At 41.6% G+C, this 24,481-nt stretch overlaps 1 protein-coding gene across 3 annotated transcripts in view; it reads right to left on the bottom strand.

Annotated features, from left to right (window-relative positions):
• Positions 1-529: 529 nt before the first annotated feature.
• SECISBP2L (SECIS binding protein 2 like) overlaps positions 530-24,481 on the bottom strand; it is a 59,050-nt gene continuing 35,098 nt past the window's right edge. For all 3 annotated transcript variants that reach the window (XM_075897204.2, XM_075897206.2, XM_075897207.2), the window contains 10 exons: positions 24,349-24,432; positions 19,305-19,472; positions 18,997-19,138; positions 17,124-17,293; positions 16,142-16,274; positions 14,758-14,920; positions 13,814-14,034; positions 10,452-10,606; positions 7,096-7,315; positions 530-4,998 (listed from right to left, as the gene is read on the bottom strand). In XM_075897204.2, the coding sequence (XP_075753319.2) occupies positions 4,325-4,998; positions 7,096-7,315; positions 10,452-10,606; positions 13,814-14,034; positions 14,758-14,920; positions 16,142-16,274; positions 17,124-17,293; positions 18,997-19,138; positions 19,305-19,472; positions 24,349-24,432 (2,130 nt within the window). In that variant the 3' untranslated portion in view covers positions 530-4,324. The remainder of the gene's footprint in view (positions 4,999-7,095; positions 7,316-10,451; positions 10,607-13,813; positions 14,035-14,757; positions 14,921-16,141; positions 16,275-17,123; positions 17,294-18,996; positions 19,139-19,304; positions 19,473-24,348; positions 24,433-24,481) is intronic.

Below are 24,481 nucleotides of genomic sequence, written 5' to 3' on the forward strand. Positions count from 1 at the left end.
ACCTCCTGCACCCATATCCCCTCCCAGATCTGGCACACCAATCCTCTGCCCCAGATCACAATCCAAATCCCTGTACCTTTCCTCCTCTATCCCAATTCCCCACCCTATGTCACAATCCAACCCCCTGCACCTTGGTCCAGTGCCCAAGGTCACAACTGCCTCCTTCACCCAACTCCCTCCCTTAACCCAAGATCCCTTCTGCATCCAACCTCCATCCCAGACCCCGCACTTCCTCCCTTAATATCCTGGAAGAGTGAGGCCCACAATTATTGGAATGGCTCCCCATCAAAAGTTATTCCCCAACCTGATCTACCCGGTACATTGTTTACTCCCCAGGAGGCAGAGTGTAGAGATGCTGTGCATACTACCATCTGGTACATAAGCTACAGAAAAACACTGGTACCTCCCAGGGAAAGCAGCAACACTTAAATCAAAACAAAAGTACCAGGGTAGCATATGGTGCTGGTGAAGTTTTGGAACAGACATGAAGAAAATACATTGCAACTGGTAAATGAATATATCACTGTAGTAAGAGATTTCTACAATCACGTTTATTAATTATGGAAGAATCCCCACTAGTATTTACATAGTGCAAAAAAAGCTGTTATTACTCCAAAAAGTATGATAGATAGAACAATTATCCTTCATACAGCAGAAAGGAAAACAAAACCCTTCATCTTTTATTTCATAATAATTTTTACTATTTAACCCAAGTGATGCTACAAATGTTAAGACATTAAAGATTAACAGTTTACCTTATTAGAATCTATTTAAAAATATATGAACATTTAGAAGGTGGGCTGTGCCAACTGTGTTGTTACTTTCAGTGTTCTCTCTCTAAATTTCAAGTTAGACATTCTTACATTTCATTGTGTGTGGTGGGGATGGGTAAAAACCCATGTAAGCTGCATCTATGGCTTTCTTCTGCTGGTTTTTGTTTTTGTAAACAGATCTTCACATTGAATTTTAAATGATTAAATATAATCAACATTTAAATCAACTGGATATTTTGATGAGTTGGCACAACTTCACAGAGAATACTTAATGACAGTTTTAGTAAACAGCCGCTCTTCAAACAATACAAGTTTTTGCATTCAAATTTAAATGTTATTAAAATTTAAACTTCATATTAAAGAATTGGATTGAATCATGTGAAAATCCTCACCCACATAAGCATTAGACATTTCCCACCTTTGTTAAGAAATCATACAAGTGCATTATTGAACATTTCCTGTAGTTTTTAAATTTTAAAAATATGGGACAAATCCTGCAGACAGCAGACATTGTGTGGTTCCAATCCTGCAAATACTTGTATAGGTGTTAAATTGAAGCATACCAATAGGCCCACTGAGATCAATGGAACTACTCATACTCCTAATATCAAGTATGCATGCAAGTATTTGCAAGCCCAGGGCCTTCATCCTTACTAGGACTAAAATATAATTATTTGGTCTGATGAAGGACTATGTTCTGCAGATGTTTTCTCCTAAGTTTATTTTTACACAAATACTAGAAGTGTTATATAAAATAATTTCTATGCATCGTCACCTCTATCAATTCATTGTAAAGATGCCCTACTACCTGTTTGGCTAGATGTATGCAATCTAAATAACCCAATGAAGACTTTGAAAGAAAAATCCTAGATCTTTGTTTTCTGAATAATCTTCACAACAACAAAAATGGTATTCCTATAACTAAAGAAACATCTGTTTTTTTTCTTTTTTGGAGTGTAACAACCTGTATAATAAATTGTATATTTTTTATAGTGAAATAGAAATCCAGCTATTTTAAAAAATTAATCACGACACTGTAAATAACCTATCAGAAAGTTTATGCTTTATTTCTGTTGCTGATAGAAACAAGATTACCAAAAGATCAAAATTATACCTCTTAAGTGCTTTACATTGCAAGGAACTTCCCTAATTTTAGATGCAAATGGGCCTCTTCCCAGACACACAGTCATTCCATTATCAATTACATTTCATTCTCTTCTTATCAAAAGGAAACATTCTAAATGGATGGTTTCCTTTACTCTGTTTTGGTTTGCCTTGCTAGAGGTGATCATTTACATTTTCAGAGGTTCTCCTTGTTTGCTGGCAAATAGAGAGGTATTAGATGAGCTGTATTATCTTTAATAAACTCACAATATACATATGAAATCTGTTGCAAAATTACAATTAAACAGTGAGTTGAAGATTACAAGTAGATGTCCTGTTTGATATAAATATAAAATTCTGAATTGACTGTCCAAGATCAGAAAAGACAAAACACAAACCTTGATAATATTACTACCTCTAGATCAAGAGTTATTTGAATCACTGCCATGGAGTAAGCAAAAAGAAATTTTCCAATTATTTTTTTGTAATTCCATTTTTGGAAAATACGAGTCAATTTCAATCCTTAGTGTGCACACATGATCTTAGTTGTTGATGGAAGCTGTGCTTGCATATACAAGGGTAAATGTTGATACTCTGTCAGCAGCTCAAACCCCTATCATTTCCTAAATCAACTAAACCTTTCAAAATGTATGCACAGTAGGATCTGCAGTATGAACAATTGGGGTTAATGCTCTAGAGGAATCTTTCTTTACTCTTTTGTATTCCTATAAAATGTCTCTTGCTAATATCTAGGAAGATTATGTCAAGGAACAAAGAACACAACCAGACAGCCAGCAGCTCTCTCCAACACTGTCCCGCACAGCATCTACTATGTCTATAGATACCGAAATGTTATTTACATAATACTCAAACACTTTGTTTCTGCTACGCTTACCATCTGAGAGACTAAATAATTCCTAAACCTGGAGTCTGATTTTCCCAGTGCAATATAAAATGCTGACATTACAAATACTAAAAAAGTGCTGGTCCCAAGTTGTTAATTAAACTAAGTGTGCAACTAAAATGTCCATTTATTTGGGCTACTGAAAGTTATTTTTAAATGGAAGTGGTCTAGAATATAATATAGAATTAAAACAAATCTATGGTTGCCATAAAAAAATTCTTCAGCTACTCTTTTAATCAAGTCCTTGGTGTGGACGGCTTCAGTACATTTATTGCCAGTGCTGGACAAAAATAAACAATTCAGACTACTGGTGTGCAAGGATTAAATATGTACTCCATTCCCATCGGAAATAAATTAATCACCAGATAATGGATTTAATTTAAATACTAGGAACAAACACCGATAATTCTATGGCAGCTTATTCATTTCTGGTTGGGTTTTTTTGGAACCACTGACCACCCTCAGTACTCCAAGGCACTTTCTTGTCTTCCCAGAACTACTGCTTTATTACTCTGGAGGTCAACTACTAGGCTGCTACTAATGAGGAACAAGAGTTCACATTCTCAATGAGAATTAATCCGAAAATTGATCCTGAACTCAACATAAAAATGGCCAGAATCAAAGCATGTGAGTGAACACATCAATACACTTAGCTATTGTATCAGTCACACTTGTTAAATACTCTGCTCTCTTTTGCCTGTTTTATTTAATGTAAATAAAATTATGCACATCAGCATTCCTGAGGTAAGTGAAAGAATAAGGAAGCAGTCAGTTACTAAGAACAACATGAATGGTGGTCCTGGTTAATGGTTCCCATAACGTGACTCTGCAAACAGTGACACTTTCTTTTTTAAAGTATTTATTTTGCTATTGTGGTTTTGTGTTGAAGTTTGTTACAATATGCTAAACTATCTCTTTACAGTCAGCAGCTTTTGCAATGTACCCTCACAGACTTAACTAAAAAGCTGCATCTGCATTAGCATAAGAATCATGCATATATTTCCTAATAACCTCCTCTTCCTTTTGACCACAAGAAAAAGGTTTTGTGGATTTTTCTAGCTTCTCTTTATGGAGAAGTCAATTGTTACTTTTTAATTCCTGGGATAATTAGAAAATTGTGGCCAATCAGGTTAAAATGATTGGCGGTAACAACAATGCAAAATGTTGGTAACTGTTGCAAGTCTTAAAACATAGATTAGCTTATGTATTGAAAAGTGTGTCAAATTTAAGAAGATTTTTGCTTACAATTGGTCATTTATAAATAGTTTCTATGTTTACAAAAGAAGTGAATATCTATTATTGACAAGTTTTACACAGATGGTTTCAATTCTGGTAAATATACAGATACTGATTAAAAGCTAAACTATAGGTTTTAATGAAACAACTAAGACAGCTACAAATATCAGTTGTGAATTAAATACATATATTAAATGTTTAACAGTGCAAAATGTTGAGATGAAGCATACAAAGTAATGGCTGCAACCCTTACAACAGTTAGTTATAATTTTAGAATTATAAAGAGTTCCTGAGTTTGTGCTTATTTTTACAACATGTAATTGGAATCTGTGTGTTCTTTATTTAGAGAATTGCTGATGACGGGTTTATGTTGTGCATTACTTGCGTGCTTATCAGCTGTCCATTCCTCACTATCAATTACTGGATCTACCTGCTCAGAAGTTTCTCTCTCTTCCTCTTCGCTTTGTTCGGCATTGTCTTCCTCTGCTCCACTAAGGGTCTTCCCAAGTTGAAGGGTTTCCATAGTTCTTTGGGTCTCTGAGACCCAAGATTCAATTCTACTATTCAGTTGAACTTCTACTGATATAGGTTCGTGGGTGTAATCCTCATCATCTTCGTCGTCCTCCTCTTCTTCCTCTTCGAGCATTCCTGGTACAAGAGTACTCGTGGTACTGGTCATGGAGGAATTCAAAATATCACGACAGCTACCATCCAAAGATCCTGTTTCTGTACTCTGCTGTGATGCCCACTCCAGATTGTCATCTGGTTTCACCTCCTCTTTGTCACCTGGCAAGGATTTTCCATGACTTGCAGTTGAGGTAGTTCCGGTTGTAGCTGTAAGTGGCTGTTTATTAACAGTTACTTTTTCAATCTGAACACTGCTAGATTTTTCTGGTGCAACGGTCTTAAATGAGGACTCTCTCTCATTTTCAGAGGTTTCTAACCCATCAGATGTTTCCACCATACTTCTCCAGTTTGTTTCTGCAAATTAATTAAAGATGCCACAAGCTCATCATAAAACTGACAGCTTTAGAGAGTATTTAAAACATTTACACAATTAAAAAATCCTAAACATTTGTTCAAGAAAAAAGCATAAAAGGGAGACACGTGAACATGATCACACAGTGAAAAAACAGTTTGAAAATTCAAGAACAGAAAAAGCTGTGGAGTAAACTGTTTCATGTTTAATGAGATTCTCAAATTTTGTTCTGCAATCAAAAAGGTGTTGATGTGCTTGCCTGAGCACCACACACAGTCAGAAATGGCATAGCTGATTGCGTGGGGTGACAGAGAGGCTAAAAGACTTGCTGAGCCTCTGCACAATATGTGTGTGTGTGGGGGGGAGGGGAACAGCTCAGCTCCATGATCCTGGAAGGGGCGGCACCTCAGGCAGAAGAGGCAAGGCGGGGACAGCCAGCCCTCAGTGCAGCCCTGAGCGCACTGCACTAGCCCCCACACAGCGATTTAAAGTGCCTGGGGTTCTGGCTGTTGTTGCTCGTATGGTAGCTGGGGTAGTTGGGAGTCCAGGGCCCTTTTGCATCAGCAGGTCCCAAGGCAACTGCTCCATTCCCCCGCCCCACGCCCTGTCAGCAGGCCTGCGGGTGAGCCCATGTATCAGGCTTTACTGTCAGAGCTGCAATACCATGGCAATTTGCTAAAATGGTATTAATAATCATCCCATTGGTAGGTGTTAATAAAAAATTCTGAACATTAAAAAAGCAGCAGGTAGACTGTAAAATAAACACTCTAAAAATAAATCAGCAATGCTATTAACAACTTGATCTAAGTTAGATAGGTATGTAAGAGTGTAACTAGTTAACTGATAAGCTGATGGTTATCGGTTCCTGTTAACGGTTAAACTCTGCTAGGATCCTGAGATGCCCGCACCATGGGGTTCTAGCTGCTGCACAGGTCATGGGACTGGGAGCTCACTGGTGGCAGAGCCTGTGGTACAGGGCTAGCAGCCAGGACCTGTCCATCACCCTTCACTCCCAACTTTATATCTCCAGGTAAAATGTTTAACTGTGTAACCCAGGCATGTCCAAAGTCCAGCCCGCGGGCCAATTGCGGCCCGTGTTCCGATTTAATACGGCCCCCGCTTCCTCTCCTGGCTCCCCGGCACTCTTTTGAACTGGCGCGCCCAGCACGCCGCTTCCGGCCGCGCCGCTGCCGCCGCCCATGACCTCTGCGGTCCTAGAGCCTGCCCTGTAGGGCACATCCGCAGCCCCGCTCCCCCGCTCGGCTGCGGGTTCGCCCTGCCCCCCGGGCCGCCGTGAGGCCGGCGTGCCCTGCGCTCTCCGCCCGCCTCCGACCCTGCGGGCCCTCCGCCTTGGGGCTGAGAGTGCGGGGACGGCCCTCACGCATGTTCACTTCTTCAAATCTGGCCCTCTTTGAAAAAAGTTTGGACACGCCTGGTGTAACCTATAGTAACCATGAAACCAATTAAAATGCTATTTTTGTACATTTTTCACATCCTTAGTTTACACAAGCATTTTATTCTCAGCTGATACTGCCTCAGCTGTTATGTTGTGTGTGCTTATGAGTGGACACAAATGGATCTTGTAGGTTGTTCAGACCATGACAACTCTTCAAAACCCTTTCCTGGCTTCCCCTCAACATCAAATTTAAGCTAATTGCTCTAGTCTTCAAAGACCTGAATCCCATCTCTTCATTTTCCCCTTCATTCAGCCCAAGATACACAACCCCCTGTTTATATTTCACTTTGGCCTTCATGTACCAACTCACTACCACGGAGAATCCCTCTGCAAATTAAGTGATCGCCCTTTCACTGAGCGTAGGGTTACTTTGTCTCAACATAAATTACTCGGAACACAGATGAGAATTAGGGCCACTGCCATTATTTTTATGTGATCTGTTCTAGAACTTCCCCAGAATACTATTCAGTTTCCCCTCAAAATACTGTTGGATTAGATTCCCCAATTTTGGATCACCTTCTCTAAAGCGGAGAATATATTCTAGATTGGGAAGTATTGTGAATATTTTTCTGCCTATAGTTTAATATTTATAGCTATTTCCACTTTATGGTTATGTAATATACATATAAATGTTAATACTTACCATATTCTTTCTCGTTCACTTCAGATATGGGCTCTGAAATAACACTACAGAATGAAATAGCACTTGCCGCCGAGGGATTACGAGAATGACCCATGTGATGGGGTGCCTTCTTAACATTCTTTAAGGCCTCTTCTGCCTGTTCCTGCTCCATTGATGCAACCATATCTCTGTATGCCTTTCTAGCCTCTTCAGTCAGCGAGACCAACTTATTGAACAGGCTCTAAAGATGAAGACATTTTCATATTTGTCGTCTCTTTATAAACATTTTCACTTGACATATTCTCCCCTTTATCAACAGGTACTGTACACGTAAGTCTAAAGCCTGCCTAGTCAAAAAGAGTGTGCCTTTATTTTGGCTAATAATCAGTTATGCCCTAGGTTTCGTTTTAAGGATGCCTCTGCATTTACATAGCTCAAGTTTTTTGCTGGAGTTGTTTTGGATGAATAATGGATAGAAAGGAAAGAGCACTGCCTTCCTGCATTGTTCGCAGACTCACAGGAAGAGCCTCAGCCTGAAATCCCCAATAATAAAATACGGAGTTGCATAATTTTCTTTTAACAACACCTCCCTACCCCCCCACCCGATTTGGTCATAGTAAGCCTCTTTGGTCTCACTACCAGTCTATGCTTTTCAGTGGCACGGATCTAATTAGATTGTAAAAAGTCATTAAAAAAATGTAACCGTATAACTGCTAAAAATCCAATAAGCTTTATACTGCAGTGCCCACCACAAAGCCTCCCCAGGAGCAGGGCCAGCAGCTTCTTCCAGCCGTGCTTTCAGGGTAAAGTTATACTGCAGAGCTGGGCTACCGGTCCTGCTCCCAGGGAGGCTTCGCTGTAGACTCTGCAGCTGGCTCCCGGGGAACCAGTGAGTAATCTGGGACTGGAGGGACAGGCGGGCCTGCCAAGGACAAAGGCTGCCCCAACTGCAGTGGGTCCTGCAGGGCTGGAGCAGACTCCTGCCTGAGGTGGGGAGCTGCTCCAGTCCCTACTGGTTAACCATTTACATCCCTAGATCTAATCAGTTTTTATTTTGTGCAATGATCAATAGATTTGAGCCTAGCATATTATGGAACATTTAGATGTGTATTATCTCCAGTAACAAGCCAATAACCCTTTTCAGTGGGATGTCACAACATCTTGCAACCCAGGCTTAGTAAAACCTCTGATTAGAATAGTAGTCTTACTTTTGCACCGAAGAAACCATTTGGAGCCAGTACCGTGAATATTTAATGAAGTTTTCCATTACTGGCCCACATTTGATATCGAACCTCTTTCCAAATATATGTTAGAACAAAAGACGAATGACTATTTAAGTACTTAATGGGTGCTTCCTTCCTTAGCAGGTAATAAAGGATGTAACATGATCTAAAATTCAATATTAGTCTGTGGCTAGCTGTTTTAGCACACTCATTGCTGGTAATTTTGTTTTCACCACTATTTGTTTTGTTAAAAAATTTACATCTTGAGGAAAAAAATATTGTTCATTGCTTAACTATAAAGTGGTTTACATTACAGTACATGCTACAATATCTGAAACAAGCTCAATAACCAAAAATAATTACCATAAATTAGCGTATGACCCACACATGTGTATTACCTTCACATGTGCATAACCCGCTGTTTAGACTGCAGGAGATGAACCGCGGGTACTGTTAATGAACGATAACGAGGGTAATTAACTCAGGCGTCAGGGTCTGAGCCTGTCACGCAGAAGCATCTGTGCTCCAGATACATCACTGCACAACTGCCAAAGCACAGAGTAGATAGCCGCAGCCCAGCAGGGCAGACTGGCTGTGTCTCAGGAGGCTGCATGTGAAGGGAAGGTGACTGGGCTTACCCCTAGCACAGTCTCCAACCTTCCCCACCTGCCCACAGCTGGGAGAGCTGCCTTCCGCCCGTGCTGTGCACTTCCCCAGGGGTGAGCTGTCTGCCCCAGGCAACCAGAGCCAGGAGCTGAGCAAAGGAGCTGTGTCCTTAAACAAAGCACCCCCATCTGAGGGAGAGCTAAATTAAATTAAAATTTTTAAATTAAATTTAAATTAATGGAGATTGTCTATCTCCTAGAACTGGAAGGGACCTTGAAAGGTCATCGAGTCCAGTCCCCTGCCTTCACAGTAGGACCAAGTACCATCCCTGACAAATATTTGCCCCAAATCCCTAAATGGCCTCCGCAAGCATTGAACTCACAACCCTCGGTTTAGCAGGCCAATGCTCAAACCACTGAGCTATCCCTCCCCCCTAAATGCCTGCTAACCACGTTCGGACAGACCCAACAGAGGGAAGAAGGTCGCAGGGTATTCCCATGCTGCTTTTATCAAGTAAGAGTCAGTCTTGTCTTCCTGTAATTTCAGTAAAAAAAACAAAAAAACGTGTATAACACGTGGACGAGTATAGCCTGCAGGTGGGGAGGGGGAGGGGGGATTTGTAAAACTTTGCATAACCTGCAGGTTATATACTCTAAAACACGGTACATGCTTATACTTTATTGGAAATCAGAAGAGAGACAGGTTAACACCAATAAGCGCCACCATTTTTATCAGTGTGGGGGGAGGGAAAATAGTGCTGTCACCTCAGTATCTGTAACTCCTTGACACCAGGAGATATGGTGCAGTCGATAAGGTGCTTGTCAAAGGCACTGAACTAAACTGTAAACCTTGTATATGATGGAAACCACTATAAGCCACAGGGTGCTGCAGCACACTCAGCACTCCTAGTTCCAGTGCCTATGGTCACTGGATGGTACTATGAGAGGTTAGAGGAGATTGGCTTCATAACAAACTTCTAGTGATGGCAGGGAGGATGAGGAGGGGTATGTCTACACTACCCTCCTAGTTCGAACTAGGAGGGTAATGTAGGCATACTGCACTTGCAAATGAAGCCCGGGATTTGAATTTCCCGGGCTTCATTTTCATAAGCCGGGCGCCGCCATTTTTAAATCCCGGCTAGTTCGAACCCCGTGCTGCGCGGCTACACGCGGCACGGAGTAGCTAGTTCGGATTAGGCTTCCTAATCCGAACTAGCTGTACTCCTCTATTCTAGGGTATTTCAGCTGGCACTTCAAAAGGAGATGTCTGCCACCATATTCCAAAGATTTAGAGGAAGAAAGAGTGGCAAACCTGATGATATAAAAATGACAGGGCACGACGTCAAACTTAAAAAGTTAAGAAACTTTAGAATAGGCCAAGCTAAAATAAGCATCCTATGCCAGTCACCACACGGTATGTACACATGCATGTATTATAGTTAGCTTGTAAACCCAAGAGCAGTGAACAAAATTTGTAAACTGTATTACACAAGAAAAAAATAGAAATGACTAACTATTTCAGGCATCTATTCAGCAATGAACTGCTTACCTCAGCACCTGAATAGTTGAAGATTCCCACCACACTAACAGGAACTAGCTTGTTCACACAACGACCAAGAGCTTTACGTCCAAGTGCAAAGACAAAAGGAATCTCTTGCTCTCGTGCCATGGCTATTACATTATACAGAGCTTCATCCAATCCACCTTATAAGGAAAAACAACACTTAAAACTAAAGCTTATAAAACAGTCTTTAATATTGCCTTTGGTCCAAACCAGTATTCCACAGTTTGTCAATAGACTACCAACTAAAACTTTAATACACATAGGGTACGTCTAGACTACAGGGTTTTGTCGACAGAAGTTTTGTCGACAGTATCTGTCGACAGAGCGTCTAGACACATTCAGTTCTGTCGACAAAGCAAGCTGCTTTGTCGACAAAACCCTGTAGTCTAGACGCAACCCTACAGGCAATAACACCTTCTGTCGACAGATCTCAGCGGTAGTGTAGACGCAGGTATAGTTTTGAAAGTCCACTTTTGTCGACAAAAGTCTGTACAGGCAGTCCCCGAGTTACGCGGAACCGACTTACGTCGGATCCGCAGTTACGAACGGGGCCATTCCTCTCCCTGGTCTCCAGCAGACCAGGGAGAGGAAGCAAAGCGGCGGAACACGTGGGCAGCGGACAGGGCTGTCCGCTGCCCACGTGCTCCGAGGCTTGGCTCTGCTTTGCCCCCCCCCGTCCCCCGTCCCCCTGGTCTGCAGACCAGGGGGACGGGGGGGGGGGCAAAGCAGAGCCAAGCCGCGGAGCGCCCGGCCAGCTGACAGCCCAGATGCGTCTGGGCTGTCAGCTGATCGCGTGCTCCGCGGCTTGGCTCTGCTTCCCCCCCCCCCGGTCTGCAGACCAGGGGGACGGGGACAAAGCCTAGCCAAGCAGAGCCAAGCCGCAGAGCGCCCGGCCAGCTGACAGCTCAGACACGTCTGGGCTGTCAGCGCGCTCCGCGGCTTGGCTCTGCTTTGCCCCCCCCCCCCCCCCGGTCTGCAGACCAGGGGGAAGGGGGGGGGGCAAAGCAGAGCCAAGCAGAGCCAAGCCGCGGAGCGCGCAGTCAGCTGACAGCCCAGACGTGTCTGGGCTGTCCGCTGCCCGCGTGTTCCGCCGCTTTGCTCCCCGTCCCCCTGGTCTGCAGACCAGGGGGACGGGGAACAAAGCAGAGCAAAGCCACGGAGCCCGAGGGCAGCAGGACAGCCATGGCGCATCTGGGCTGTCCCGCTGCCCCCGTGCTCCATGGCTTTGCTCCGGACACCTGTGGTACAGCAGCTGGGGCGCTGCCAGTTGGTCCCGTAGCGCCGCTCTGGGCGCTACTGGACCAACCGGGCAGCACCCCAGCTGTTCTGCCCCAGGCGTCCTGATTCAGCCACTGCTGGTCAGATTCAGCAGCGGCTGAATCAGGACGCCTGGGGCAGAGCAGCTTGGGTGCTGCTGGGTTGGTCCAGTAGCGCCGAGGAGCGGCGGCGCTACTGGACCAACCCAGCAGCACCCCAGCTGCTCTGCCCCAGGCGTCCCCAAGTCAGCCGCTGCTGAAACTGACCAGTGGCTGAGTACAGGAAGCCCCTGCCCCGGGCTTCCTGGAATCAGCCGCTGATCAGTTTCAGCAGCAGCTGACTTGGGGATGCCTGGGGTTCTTAAGTTGAATCTGTATGTAAGTCAGAACTGGCGTCCAGATTCAGCCGCTGTTGAAACTGATCAGTTTCAGCAGCGGCTGAATCTGGACGCCAGTTCCGACTTACATACAGATTCAACTTAAGAACAAACCTACAGTCCCTATCTTGTACGTAACCCGGGGACTGCCTGTAGTCTAAGACACACCCATATTTAGCTAGCGGAAATTTAGATTAAACCTTGTAAACAAAGCAGTAAGGCTTTGAATGCAATGCTCATGCATCAAGTTAAACTTTACTATACTTGAATAAAACAAGCAGTTATTTACGGAATACCATTATCTTATCTGTACACCTAACAATGTTCTATACCCTCTCATAGTGCTGTCTCATGCACCAGAAGTATTAAAGCAGAAACTTTATGAAATTGGATTCTCTATTGCTTGGTAAACTTTTTCTTTCTCTTACATAACTCAGGAACTTATTTGCTTCCCTGTAGCGTCCGCAATATGTTAGGCACAGTCCCCACATACAGGAAGGCATAATTCCTATCCCACTATTTCCTATAAAGAAATGGGCCCAAACCAAAGTGTTTCAGCTTTACAATGGAACCGAAAGATGACATTTCATGCCTATGGGATGCCTGGAAAATGCTTAAAATGACTGAGAAGTCAACATAATGGATTAACAAGGTTAGCATCCCTGGTAGTGCTGGAGAAAATGCAGTATACACATAGCATTTATAGTAGGGGTGGGCAATAATTTTTGATGGGGGGGGCCACTCCAAGAATTTGGAAAGTGGTTGAGGGCCGCAACTCTTCCATGATATTAATGGAGGAACTACAGGGTCTGAGATGGATGTTGGATACAGAAGGAAGCTTGAGGTAAGGAAGGCAGTTTGGGTGAAGGAGGCAATTGTGACCTGGGGCACTGGACTGGGTGCAAGGGGTTGGATTTGACCTAGGGCTAGGAATTGGGGTACAGGAGGGGGTTCAGGAATTTGGACTGTAAGCTAGGGCAGGAGGGGATTGTTATCTGGGCCAGAGGATTGGGGTGCCAGATCTGGAAGGGGATATGGGTGCAGGAGGGGGGCAGAGGATTAGAGTATGTGGAACAGGAGACAGGAGTGGGGGGGCAGAGGCTTGAGGAAGTGAGGGGCTGCGGTGCCAGAGGCAGGGTTTGGACAGGAGACTTACTAGCCAGCAGCCTGTTCCTGAATCAGCCTCCCTGTCAGCCAGTGTTCCCTCTAAGCTGCGTGGCAGCACAATTTCACAGGTGATTAATCAGCCCCGCTCAGTCAACTCCGTGCACAGAGCCTTGAGCCTCTGACTGGGCAAGGCTGACTGATCACCTTTGAAGCTGTGCTGCTGCACAGTTTAGAGGGAACACTGCTGTCTGCCCCGCCCCCGCACAGGCTGCAGCTATGTGCTCTGGAGTCCCTTGTGCATCGTTGCTGCCTATTATTGAGCAGCTCCCATTGACCTGTTTCTGGCCAGAACGGGCCAATGGGATTGTGCTGGGGATAAGAGTGGCTCCCAAAGCTTCCCCCAGCTCCCATCCAGACTTACAGTTTTTAAAAGAAAAACCACCCCACAAACACATTTCTGAGTGATGCACAAATGGGGGTAAGGCAAGCAGGGAGCCAGCCTGGGGCTCCCCTCAGCAGTCTGGTGACTTGGTGGGTCAGATCCGGCTCTCAGACCATATTTTGCCCAGGCTTGATTTATACACTAAAATCTCTCTTGCACTTGTACCTTTTGACTGAATTTTTTCACAGTTTGGAGAAATGATTACACATTTGATCTTGTTTAACTTCATATGCTTGGTAACCTCACGCAAACCCATAACAAGCCTCCTCCTTGCTTTAGCTCTCATGGGATCCTTTTGGTAAATTCGTTCCTGGAAGCTGACAAGCTCTTGTAATAGCAAAGTCACACATTCGTCTATTTCTTTACTCAGAACTTGATTACAATACCTGTCAATTCAGAAAACAACACATTTTAGCAAATAGCAAATTTGGTAATGCATCTCATTGCTGTGTTACTTTAAATGATTTTGGCAGAAAGAAGATATCCCTGAAATAATTTAGTATAATGCTCCAAGTATACTTACTACATTTATTTAGAAGAGCTGTACACCTAAACAATGAAAGGATATTATGAAAGTGTTTAAAATGAAATCACAATAAAATACATTATTAGCATACTACCAATCCACAACTTAGAGGACCTCTCAGACACACTTATATTTTACAATTCATTATTCCTTGATCAAATTTGATAATCAATACAGGATGCATTCATATATGGTTACTGGTAATTTGATATGGTTAGTAAGGCAGGATTGTAATAGTTTCCAGTGTCCCAAACGTAAAGTTGCCTTATTTCCCACCACAAATGTGTCTGCTTTAAAAAAAATCCTTATTTTGAAATGACTCCTCTTCCTCTTCCATTTCTTAAAAAGCAGTATCCCACCTGAAAGAAATCTGTCAGGATTATTATAGCTTGGCCATGACAAGCTGGTAAGAAACAGAGGATACAAAGCGCCAGGGAGTACACTACTTTTTTTACACTGGGGATAGGCTAACTTACGTTCAACTACTTATAAAGTCCAATACATTCAAATACAGTGAATACAGAAAACACAGCTGACTAGAATACACCTTTATAATTTAAGCTGAATAATTCAAAATTCTTACTCTCTGAATCTCTTGCTGTGAATTTTAGTGATTGCTGAAGATGCCATTGGACTACCTATCCCTGAACTTGCAGGCGAGCCTTGTGACACTGGAGTCATGCAATATGGAGAGTTCTGACTTGCTGGAGAGAGTGATGTATCACTAGGCATACTTAGTCCAGGTTCTGAAATAAATGAAAAAAGGCTTTAAGATGTCTTAAATATGAAATATAAAAGCAGTACAGTTTAACAAATGGAACTCATCTGTCACTCCTAGGTTCCACTCTGATTTTTACACAATTACAAATTTTAGGCACCTAATTTCTGTCAGATAAATTACTCCAGTGCTATTTGAATATCATCCAATTATTACATTTGAGCTCTTTTTTAAAGTGTTTGAGAATATACAGGAAATAGGAACTACCTGATGAGAACAACTTTTTCAAAAAATGAACCTGATTGACCTGGGGGTGGGGGAGCACATCAAGTCTTTACCCCCCCCCCCCCCCGGTGCCTAGAGAAATCACCAGCTGTTCTGAATAGTTGGTGGTTTCCTTTAGGTACCGCAGTGGAAGAATACTTCGCACGCTCCTCCTGCTTCAAGGCCAATCAGAGCCTGGTGGAGGGGGAACACATGAAATCTTTGCCGGGGTGCACGGCAACTAGAGTGAACCAACAGCTGTTTTAAAACTAAAAACAAATGCTGAGAAAAAATACAAAATATGATTAAAATACATTTGGCATTAGATTCTCTGTTTACATAAAATTGGTGTAGCAAATCTGTGGCCACCGAAATAAAGCGATGCAAATTTATATCAGCTGATGATCTGGCCCTTGAAATTACTATTTTATCTCCAAAAATGTGATAGCAAAATCAGAGGTGTTATTTAATAAAAATCAAAATAATAGACTACAATACTCAATTACTTAGGACTATGAGAACTATAAAATTAAGGATTTGAAGTATCTGTTGGGGATTAAAAGATTGGCTAAAAGGATGGTTTTAATTGTTCACAAACTCCAAATGCCAAGGAAGAACTGACTTGAATGGCCCACAAAGCAGAAATATAAAGTCAGCTAGGAGTAAATGGGTGACACTGACTAAGTTTAGGTTTTTAAGGCCACATATCAAAACATCTTCCATACTCAAGTCCATTACAGAGAAAGTGTCTCAAATGGAAAACGGAAGACTGATTTATTTGAAAAACTGGAGTGAATAAAGCACATAAGAATCTTAATATAGTTGAGGGATGGACCAAACAACCTCAGATAGGTCTTTTCATATAATTTCCACACTTTTTTATACATTTCTACTCTTTCCGCACATTAAAAAATAAAAGCAATGTACAGACACTTCAACTTAAAACTTTCATTAAAAAAATGCTAAAACAAGAGAAGACTCCTACCTTCTTGGGAGGCTAACTCCTGAGACTGGTCAGCAGTCAAACTTACATGCACCTCTTTCTGTTCATCAGATCCTAGAAGACTGTGATCTGCAGATAAGCGTCCTTTCTTTTCCTCTCTCTCTTTCAAAATAATCTAGGAACAAAGTATTTGTTTTCAATTGATTAGAAACCTGTAAGTATTACAGATTGATACGAGGCAGAAAACTTCCCTCACATAGAAATGGGAAAAATTATAAAGTCTGATTTAGAGCTTTTTTGTTCATATAAAGTGTTCTGAGCATGAACCTAAATAACACATTTTAAATGTGTTTGATGGACAAGAAATGGCACTCTTCATTTTAGTGGTTGCAATAAGGCATAAAAACACAATACCAGAGTATTTTTAGAGGACTAGAGAGGCAGAAAGGGTTGGGTTTTTTTTAAGCTTTTCTTTAAAATATTTCCCAAACACTCTTTCCAGCTTATATTTAATAAACAATGCTCATTTCTGTCATCACTGCCCACCTCTCAACTTGATGCAAAAATGCAATACAACAACAATTGAGTCTTCGAGCGTCTTCTGAGACATTTTTGAAAAGCACCACCATACAAAGTGCTGAGACTATATGGCTATTTACTGTATCAAAGTTAAAGGTTAATGATAAATTATCAAAGTATCAGTGATAGATACCAATAATGTAATGAATATTAAGAAGTATTGGCTAGATTATCAGCCTTGTTGCATTCCTTTGATGGTCAATAGGTAGCTATTTATCACTTGCTTCTGTTTTCTCTCCCACACTCCAAACAAACACACAACCCTGAAGTTCCTCTTAAAACAGTTCAAGTTGGTCCTCACTTGTCCTAAAGAGCAGGACATCACAATTCAGGAGTGCATGATTCCCTCTTTCTAGATCACAACTAAAACATTAAAGAGAATTGTTAGTCATTGTTATTTCTTAATCTTGGATCAAGGCAGTCCCAAATCAGATGTGAGGTTTACCTTTTTAAGAGCAGTAGGGCGTTTTAGTTTGGAAATTTCTCTCTCTTTTCCTCTTTTTACTTTTGGAGCAGTCAAGTCCAAAGGATTAAGACAACCCACAGATGGCTCTCCTCTACTTAATGACTTTCTGTTGGTAGATTCTTTGGTATGAAAAGGTGCAGCACTGCCAACTAAATATAGGCAAGAAAGATATTCTCACTAAACAATACTATTGGAATAAAGCCCACACACTTTCAAAATTTTCACTATCAAATTCTAACAAAGTACATTTTTCTTCCTCTTGAAAGTGGAGGGGGATGATTTTAACAGGAAAATTACATCATCAAATGTTAATGTTTCCACATTTACATATTTCTTGAATTTAGCCTTGTGTTGTAAGAAACTGACTACTTAATCCAGGAGAAAAAGAAGGCTATACACATCATAGAACATTTAAAAGTTAGACCAAGTTTCTCTCAAAGTACTTATAAATATAATTTTAGACATGAATATTGAGTCTGTAAACATTTACATTAGTTATAATAAAAGGACATTCTTTGGAAGAAATAAGATTTTTCAGTAAGCAACAGGCCAAAAGAAATCACTTTAAAATGAAGATGCCATCTGCCTACATCAAAGTTCTTTACAGCACTTTTCTACAGCCTTGCTAGTCAGTATTTATGATTGGAAGATTCCTTGCAAATTAGGTGATACAAAAAGTTCATTTTGCTGATTTATTTCCCAGAGGGAATTCATGGTCCTTATATAAAGAGAGTTTGTCTGTCTCTCTATATCCTAAACAGTAAGAGCTAGGACCACCAAATTTACTAGGCAGCTTCCTCTTATCATAACTTAAAGCAAGAGTAGGATTTAGTTGTGTCAAGACAATGGTATGTGCCAAGAAAGCAACGGTGTCTCATAAAATGGAAAGAGAGGGCTTTGGTAACAGGGAAAGTTATATTAAGGACCACACGGGGGGGAGGGAGGAGGGCAAGCAAGGGGCCAGAGATGGGTACTGGGAGACCCATCTACAACATATTTGAGAGAATTTGTCTGTGTATCGGTCACTCAGCCAGGGGACACCAACCCCTCCCCCAGCTGTACTAGCCGCAGCGGCCATGGGGAGGTGCTTTTCACCTGGCCCCAAACTATTGCGGTAAGAGAGGGCTGGGGTTCTCTTCTCTCTCCCTGGGCAGCCTACATTCTGAACCCCTCATCCCCAGCCCCACTCCAGAGCAATGATTTAAAAGAAGAAGAGTTAAGGACCCAAGTAACGCTGGGTAAATCTTCTAGTACTTTATGTAATGGTACTTAATTGCTAACATGGAAGTTCATTACAGTAATTTGCTATTAAATCTTTGAGCATCGTGATGGCACAGTCATGGTCTGTTAAACGAGTAGATTAAGAAACTACAACTTCAGTTTTACAATACTGCATTTTGAATCTCATTTAAAATATCCATAAACTTGCAGAAGTGGAAATTAGGGATGTAAAATCCCATTTAAAATGTTAACCGGTTTAGCACATAGTTTAATAGATTAACTGGTCTGCTGTGTTTCTGTGGTGTGTCCAGCCAGGCTGGAGCAGCACACGCTGCCGGGGAGCTGCTCCAGCCAGAGCCTGCCACATGCCGATTAACTGGAATGCTTTACCAGGTAACCAATTAGCCCTTTACATCCCTAGTGCATGTATTTGAGAAAAAGTTAACTAGATCTAGAATGATCAGTTTTTCAACTTATGTTCTTAAAATAGGAGCTATGGAATACTGAAGTTAGATGCAAAAGCTTATACTCCAATACATCTGTTAGTCTAGAAGGTGCCACAGGACTCCTTGATGCTTTTGCAGACCCAGACTAACATGGCTACCCCTCTGATAAAGTTAGATGGTATTACCTGTGTATGAAAGAGGCCTGGTGTTGGTGAGCTGACGGGCTTTCATTGCTTGTTGCTGTTTCTCGAGTGCTGCTAACATATCTCCTAAGTCTAGCTGCACAGGAGTCTTACTCTTTTTTCCAGCTGCTTTTGATAAAGCTTCCTATTATATGAACATAAGAGACAGTTCACCTTTATGCCTATTTACTAATCAGGAGAAGAGAGCACATATTTTAAACAGAGATTATTGCTATAACAGTGTATGAAGGAATGCTGTTCGATGATGGTTATTCCTCCCCTAGTGGTTAATACTTGAAAATGTAACAGACCTGGAGTTTTTTCTGCTCCATACTTATTTCTGAATATTCTTGAGCTGTGGCAAGTGCTGCCGCCAATGCTTTCTTCTTTTGACTTTTTGCACGTTTGGGTACAGAGGTTGTAATAGGAATTGGCGTTTGGACTATATTGATTGGAGAATTTTCAGGTAAATCATCCAGCTAAGGTTGCAGAAGAAAGAATATAAACATAATTACAAGCTGTTACAATAGAAAAGGAATTACTTATGGGAGACCGTAGCAAAAGTATTGTGCAAATGTACACAATTCGGAGCTATATTACCTATCAAAAAAGTAATATATAGCTGTGACACAGCAAGTCCAAGTATGTATTAAAACACAACTGAATTAGTTTTGTTGAAAACTTAAATCTTTATACTGGAAAAGACACGTTACAAGTTTTCCATCCTAATTACTAGATTAGGGATTTCTCCCGCCTCCTCACTATATGAACTATTTAGCAAATTCCCAGACTCTCAGGACTTGATTTTCTATCAACAGCTCATGATGACTATACAAATAATTCCAGATACATGGTTTTGAAGACAACATCAAATGACTCAGTAATCAGAGATCAATGCTGAGGATCTCATGTAAATTTTTGCTTCAGAACTGCTTCAAGAGGCCAAATCATTTTAGGGATATAAAGGGGTAACCGGTTAACTGGTTACCTGGTAAGTGTCAGCCTTGTTGAGTGATAGTTACTGGTAACCGGTGCCAGCTAACTTTTTAAACAGTTTATATCCGTAATACATTTGTTTGCTTTATTACCTTCTGACTTCACTTTCTCTTTAGAATGGTATTTTTTAAATTGAACTATTACATTTGATGTTCATGACCATCAGAAAGAGAGTTCCATTAAAACATTCATAAGAACATAACAATAGCCATACTGGGGGTCAGACCAAAGGTCCATCTAGCTCAGTATCTTGTCTACCAACAGTGGCCAGTGCCAGATGCCCCAGAGGGAGTGAACAGAAAGAGGTAATGATCAAGTGATCCCTCTCTTGTCATCTATTTCCAGCCCCTGACAAACAGAGGCTAGGGACACCACTCCTAGCCATTCTGACTAATAAGTACTGATGGACTTTCAGTGTATATAACATATATGGATTGGATGCTGAAGTGGTCAAAAGCTGACGATTTAAGAAGTATTGACTGGGTTTATGAAGTCAGTGTGTATAGATATACACCTCCGGAGAAGACTATTGGAACATTAACAGTAGAAGAGCCATTTGTCAAGCAGCAGCAAGTTCTTTAGATTCACAGTTTATCTTTAGCTGAATTCCTTGTATAACCAAACTCAGAACTTACTTTGCTTGGGCCCTATACAATAATGGTTTATGTTTTAAAATAACTTTTTTTTAAATCCAAAAAAGAAACTTTTGCACCAAATTTACAATCTGAAAGTAGGTCATCTTTTGCACCAAACAGAGAAAGTAGATTATGCACCCGAGGAAAAGCTCCTTCCTTGAACACTGATGATACTAGAGAATGAGCACATCAAATTATTTTCTAAATGAATGATTATTTTTAAAAGTTAATAAAAAAACTTTAAAAACCCATTATCAACATCAATTTCATTTCTTTTGTGATTTTTTTTTATTCAAACACTTCCACTTAATGTTACTTTTGTTTTTTATGTAACCTGCAAATGATTTTTTTCCCCACCAAAGTATTTTTCAAATAAATATGTATTTATTCACATGTGGTTCCTCCACTGTTGCAAAACAGCAATAGACTGTGGACAAATTTAAGTCTGGCTTTTTGACCATATGGTTTTCCCTGACATTGCTATTTTAGTTTAAAGACCATTGCGAAAGTATTTCCAAAACAAAGCTCATAGTAATTTGTGTTGCATATACTTAAAAAAAAAAAAATCTACCTTTGTGACCTTGTAAATTCTGTAATAGACGATACAGATTCTTGCAAAGAGAGAATGCAAATTCAGGTAACACTAATTCAGGCAGTGTTCCACCCCTGCTCCTAACCCTCCCACTGTGTTGTTACGTAACCGTTACACTTTACTTTCTGCAGGAGACAAGGAGTCACCCCCCACAGTGGAGTAGACCAAGCCTTGCACCACCAAGGTTGAGCAGTCTCCTGCCACCCCTGCGAGGAAGAAACATAGGGTAGTGGTGGTTGGAGACTCTCTTCTGAGGGAAACGGAGGTGCCCATCTGTCGCCCTGACAGTTCATCTCGAGAGGTATGCTGTCTGCCAGGGGCCCGTATCCGAGATGTTACGGAAGCATTGTCGAGGATTATCCGGCCCTCTGACTACTACTATCAGGAAGGACAGACAGGGAAAAAAGGGAGGAGGGGTTGCTTTGTATATTAAAAATGTACACACTTGGACTGAAGTGGAGATTAACGTAGGAGATAGCTGTGTAGAGAGTCTCTGGGTTAAGCTAAAAGGGGTAAAAAACGAGGGTGATATCATGCTAGGAGTCTACTACAGGCCACCTAGCCAGGTGGAAGAGGTGGATGAGGCCTTTTTTAAACAATTAACAAAACTATCCAAAGCCCAAGATTTGGTGGTGATGGGGGACTTCAACTATCCAGACATATGTTGGGAAACGAACACAGCGAGGCACAGGCTATCCAATAAGTTTCTGGACTGCATTGGAGACAACTTTCTGTTTCAGAAGGTTGAAAAAGCTACCAGAGGAGAAGCTGTTCTGGATTTGGTATTAACAAATAGGGAGGAACTAGTTGAGAACTTGAAAGTGGAAGACAGTATAGGGGACAGTGATCACGAAATAATAGAGTTCATGATCTTAAGGAAAGGTAGAAGGGAGACCAGCACAATTGAGGTTATGGATTTCAGGAAGTCAGATTTTGATAAGCTCAGAGAACTTGTAGGTAAGGTCCCATGGGAAGCAAGACTGAAGGGAAAAACAACTGAGGAGAGTTGGAAGTATTTCAAAGGGACGTTGTTAAGGGCCCAAAAGCAAACAATTCCGCTGTGTAGGAAAGATAGAAAATATGGCAAAAGACCAGCTTGGCTTAACAAGGAGATCTTGCATGATCTCAAAATAAAAAAGGAGTCATATAAAAAATGGAAACTAGGACAACTAACAAAGGATGAATATAGGCAAGCAACACGGGAATGCAGGGGCAAGATTAGAAAGGCAAAGGCACAAAATGAGATCAAACTAGCTACAGGCATAAAGGGAAACAAGAAGACCTTTTATAAATACATTAAAAGGAAGAGGAAGACCAAGGACAGGGTAGGCCCACTGCTTAGCGAGGAGGGAGAAGCAGTAACAGGGAACTTGGAAATGGCGGAGATGCTCAATGACTTCTTTGTTTCGGTCTTCACCGAGAAGTCTGGAGGTGTGCCTAACGTAGTGAATACAAGCAGAGAGAGGGTAAGTTTAGAAGATAGGATACACAAAGAACAAGTTAAAAATCACTTAGGAAAGTTAGATGTCAGCAAGTCACCAGGTCCTGATGAAATGCATCCCAAGATACTCAAGGAGCTGATAGAGGAGGCATCTGAGCCTTTAGCTATGATCTTTGAAAAATCATGGAAGACAGGGAAGATTCCAGAAGACTGGAAAAGGGCAAATATTGTGCCCATCTATAAAAAGGGGAATAAGAACAAACCAGGAAACTACAGACCGGTCAGTTTAACGTCTGTCCCAGGGAAGATAATGGAGCAGATAATTAAGGAAATCATATGCAAACACTTGGAAGGTAATAAAGTGATAGGGAATAGCCAGCATGGGTTTGTGAAGAACAAGTCATGCCAAACTAATCTGATAGCTTTCTTTAATAGGACAACGAGCCTTGTGGATAAGGGAGAAGCGGTGGATGTCATATACCTAGACTTTAGTAAGGCATTTGATACAGTCTCGCGTGATATTCTTATTGATAAACTAGGCAAATATAACTTAGATAGGGCCACGATAAGGTGGGTGCATAATTGGCTGGATAACCGTAGTCAGAGAGGAGTTGTTAACGGTGCTAAATCCTGCTGGAAAGGGATAACAAGTGGAGTTCCGCTAGGGTCTGTTTTGGGACCCGTACTGTTCAATATCTTCATCAATGATGTAGATATTGGGATAGAGAGTATGCTTATTTAAGTTTGCAGATGATACCGAACTGGGTGGGGTTGCAACTTCTTTGGAGGATTGGGACATAATTCAAAATGACCTTAGCAAGTTAGAGAAATGGTCAGAGGTAAACAGGATGAAGTTTAATAAAGAGAAATGCAAAGTGCTCCACTTAGGAAGGAACAATCAGTTCCATACATACAAGATGGGAAGCGACTGTCTAGGAAGGAGCATGGCGGAAAGGGATCTAGGGGTCATAGTGGACCACAAGTTGAATATGAGTCAACAGTGTGATGCTGTTGCAAAAAAAGCAAATATGATTCTAGGTTGTATCAACAGGTGTGTTGTAAGCAAAACTCGTGAAGTCATTCTGCCGCTCTACTCTGCACTAGTTAGGCCTCAGCTGGAGTACTGTGTCCAGTTCTGGGCGCCACATTTCAAGAAAGATGTGGAGAAATTGGAAAGGGTACAGAGAAGAGCGACAAGAATGATTAAAGGTCTAGAGAACATGACCTATGAAGCCAGGCTTCATGAACTGGGCTTGTTTAGTTTGGAACAAAGAAGATTAAGGGGGGACATGATAGTGGTTTTCAAATATCTAAAAGGGTGTCACAAGGAGGAAGGAGAAAATTTATTCCTCTTGGTTTCTGAGGACAGGACAAGGAGTAATGGGCTTAAAGTGCAGCAAGGGAGGTTTAGATTGGACATTAGGAAAAAATTCCTAACTGTCAGGGTGGTCAAACATTGGAATAAATTGCCAAGGGAGGTGGTGGAATCTCCCTCTCTGGAGATATTTTAGAACAGGTTAGATAGACATCTGTCAGGGATGGTGTAGACGGAGCTTGGTCCCGCCTTGAGGGCGGGGGGCTGGACTCGATGACCTCTCGAGGTCCCTTCCAGTGCTATGATTTTATAATCAGAAATTGTCTTCACCTTAAAAATAAAACATCACAAGAAAAAAAAAAAAGTCTTCACTTACTACTTTTGGTGAAAATTTTTGCTGAATGTTCCCACCTTTGCCACTTCCATTGTCACTATTTAACTCTGGAAATTCATCTTCATCCTAAATGAAGGATTGAGAATTAAAAATCACACTTGCCTAATCTGGTTAA

The sequence above is a fragment of the Pelodiscus sinensis genome, chromosome 14, assembly GCF_052426305.1.
Source record: "Pelodiscus sinensis isolate ZL-2025 chromosome 14, ASM5242630v1, whole genome shotgun sequence".
In the NCBI taxonomy this organism is placed as follows: domain Eukaryota; kingdom Metazoa; phylum Chordata; order Testudines; family Trionychidae; genus Pelodiscus; species Pelodiscus sinensis.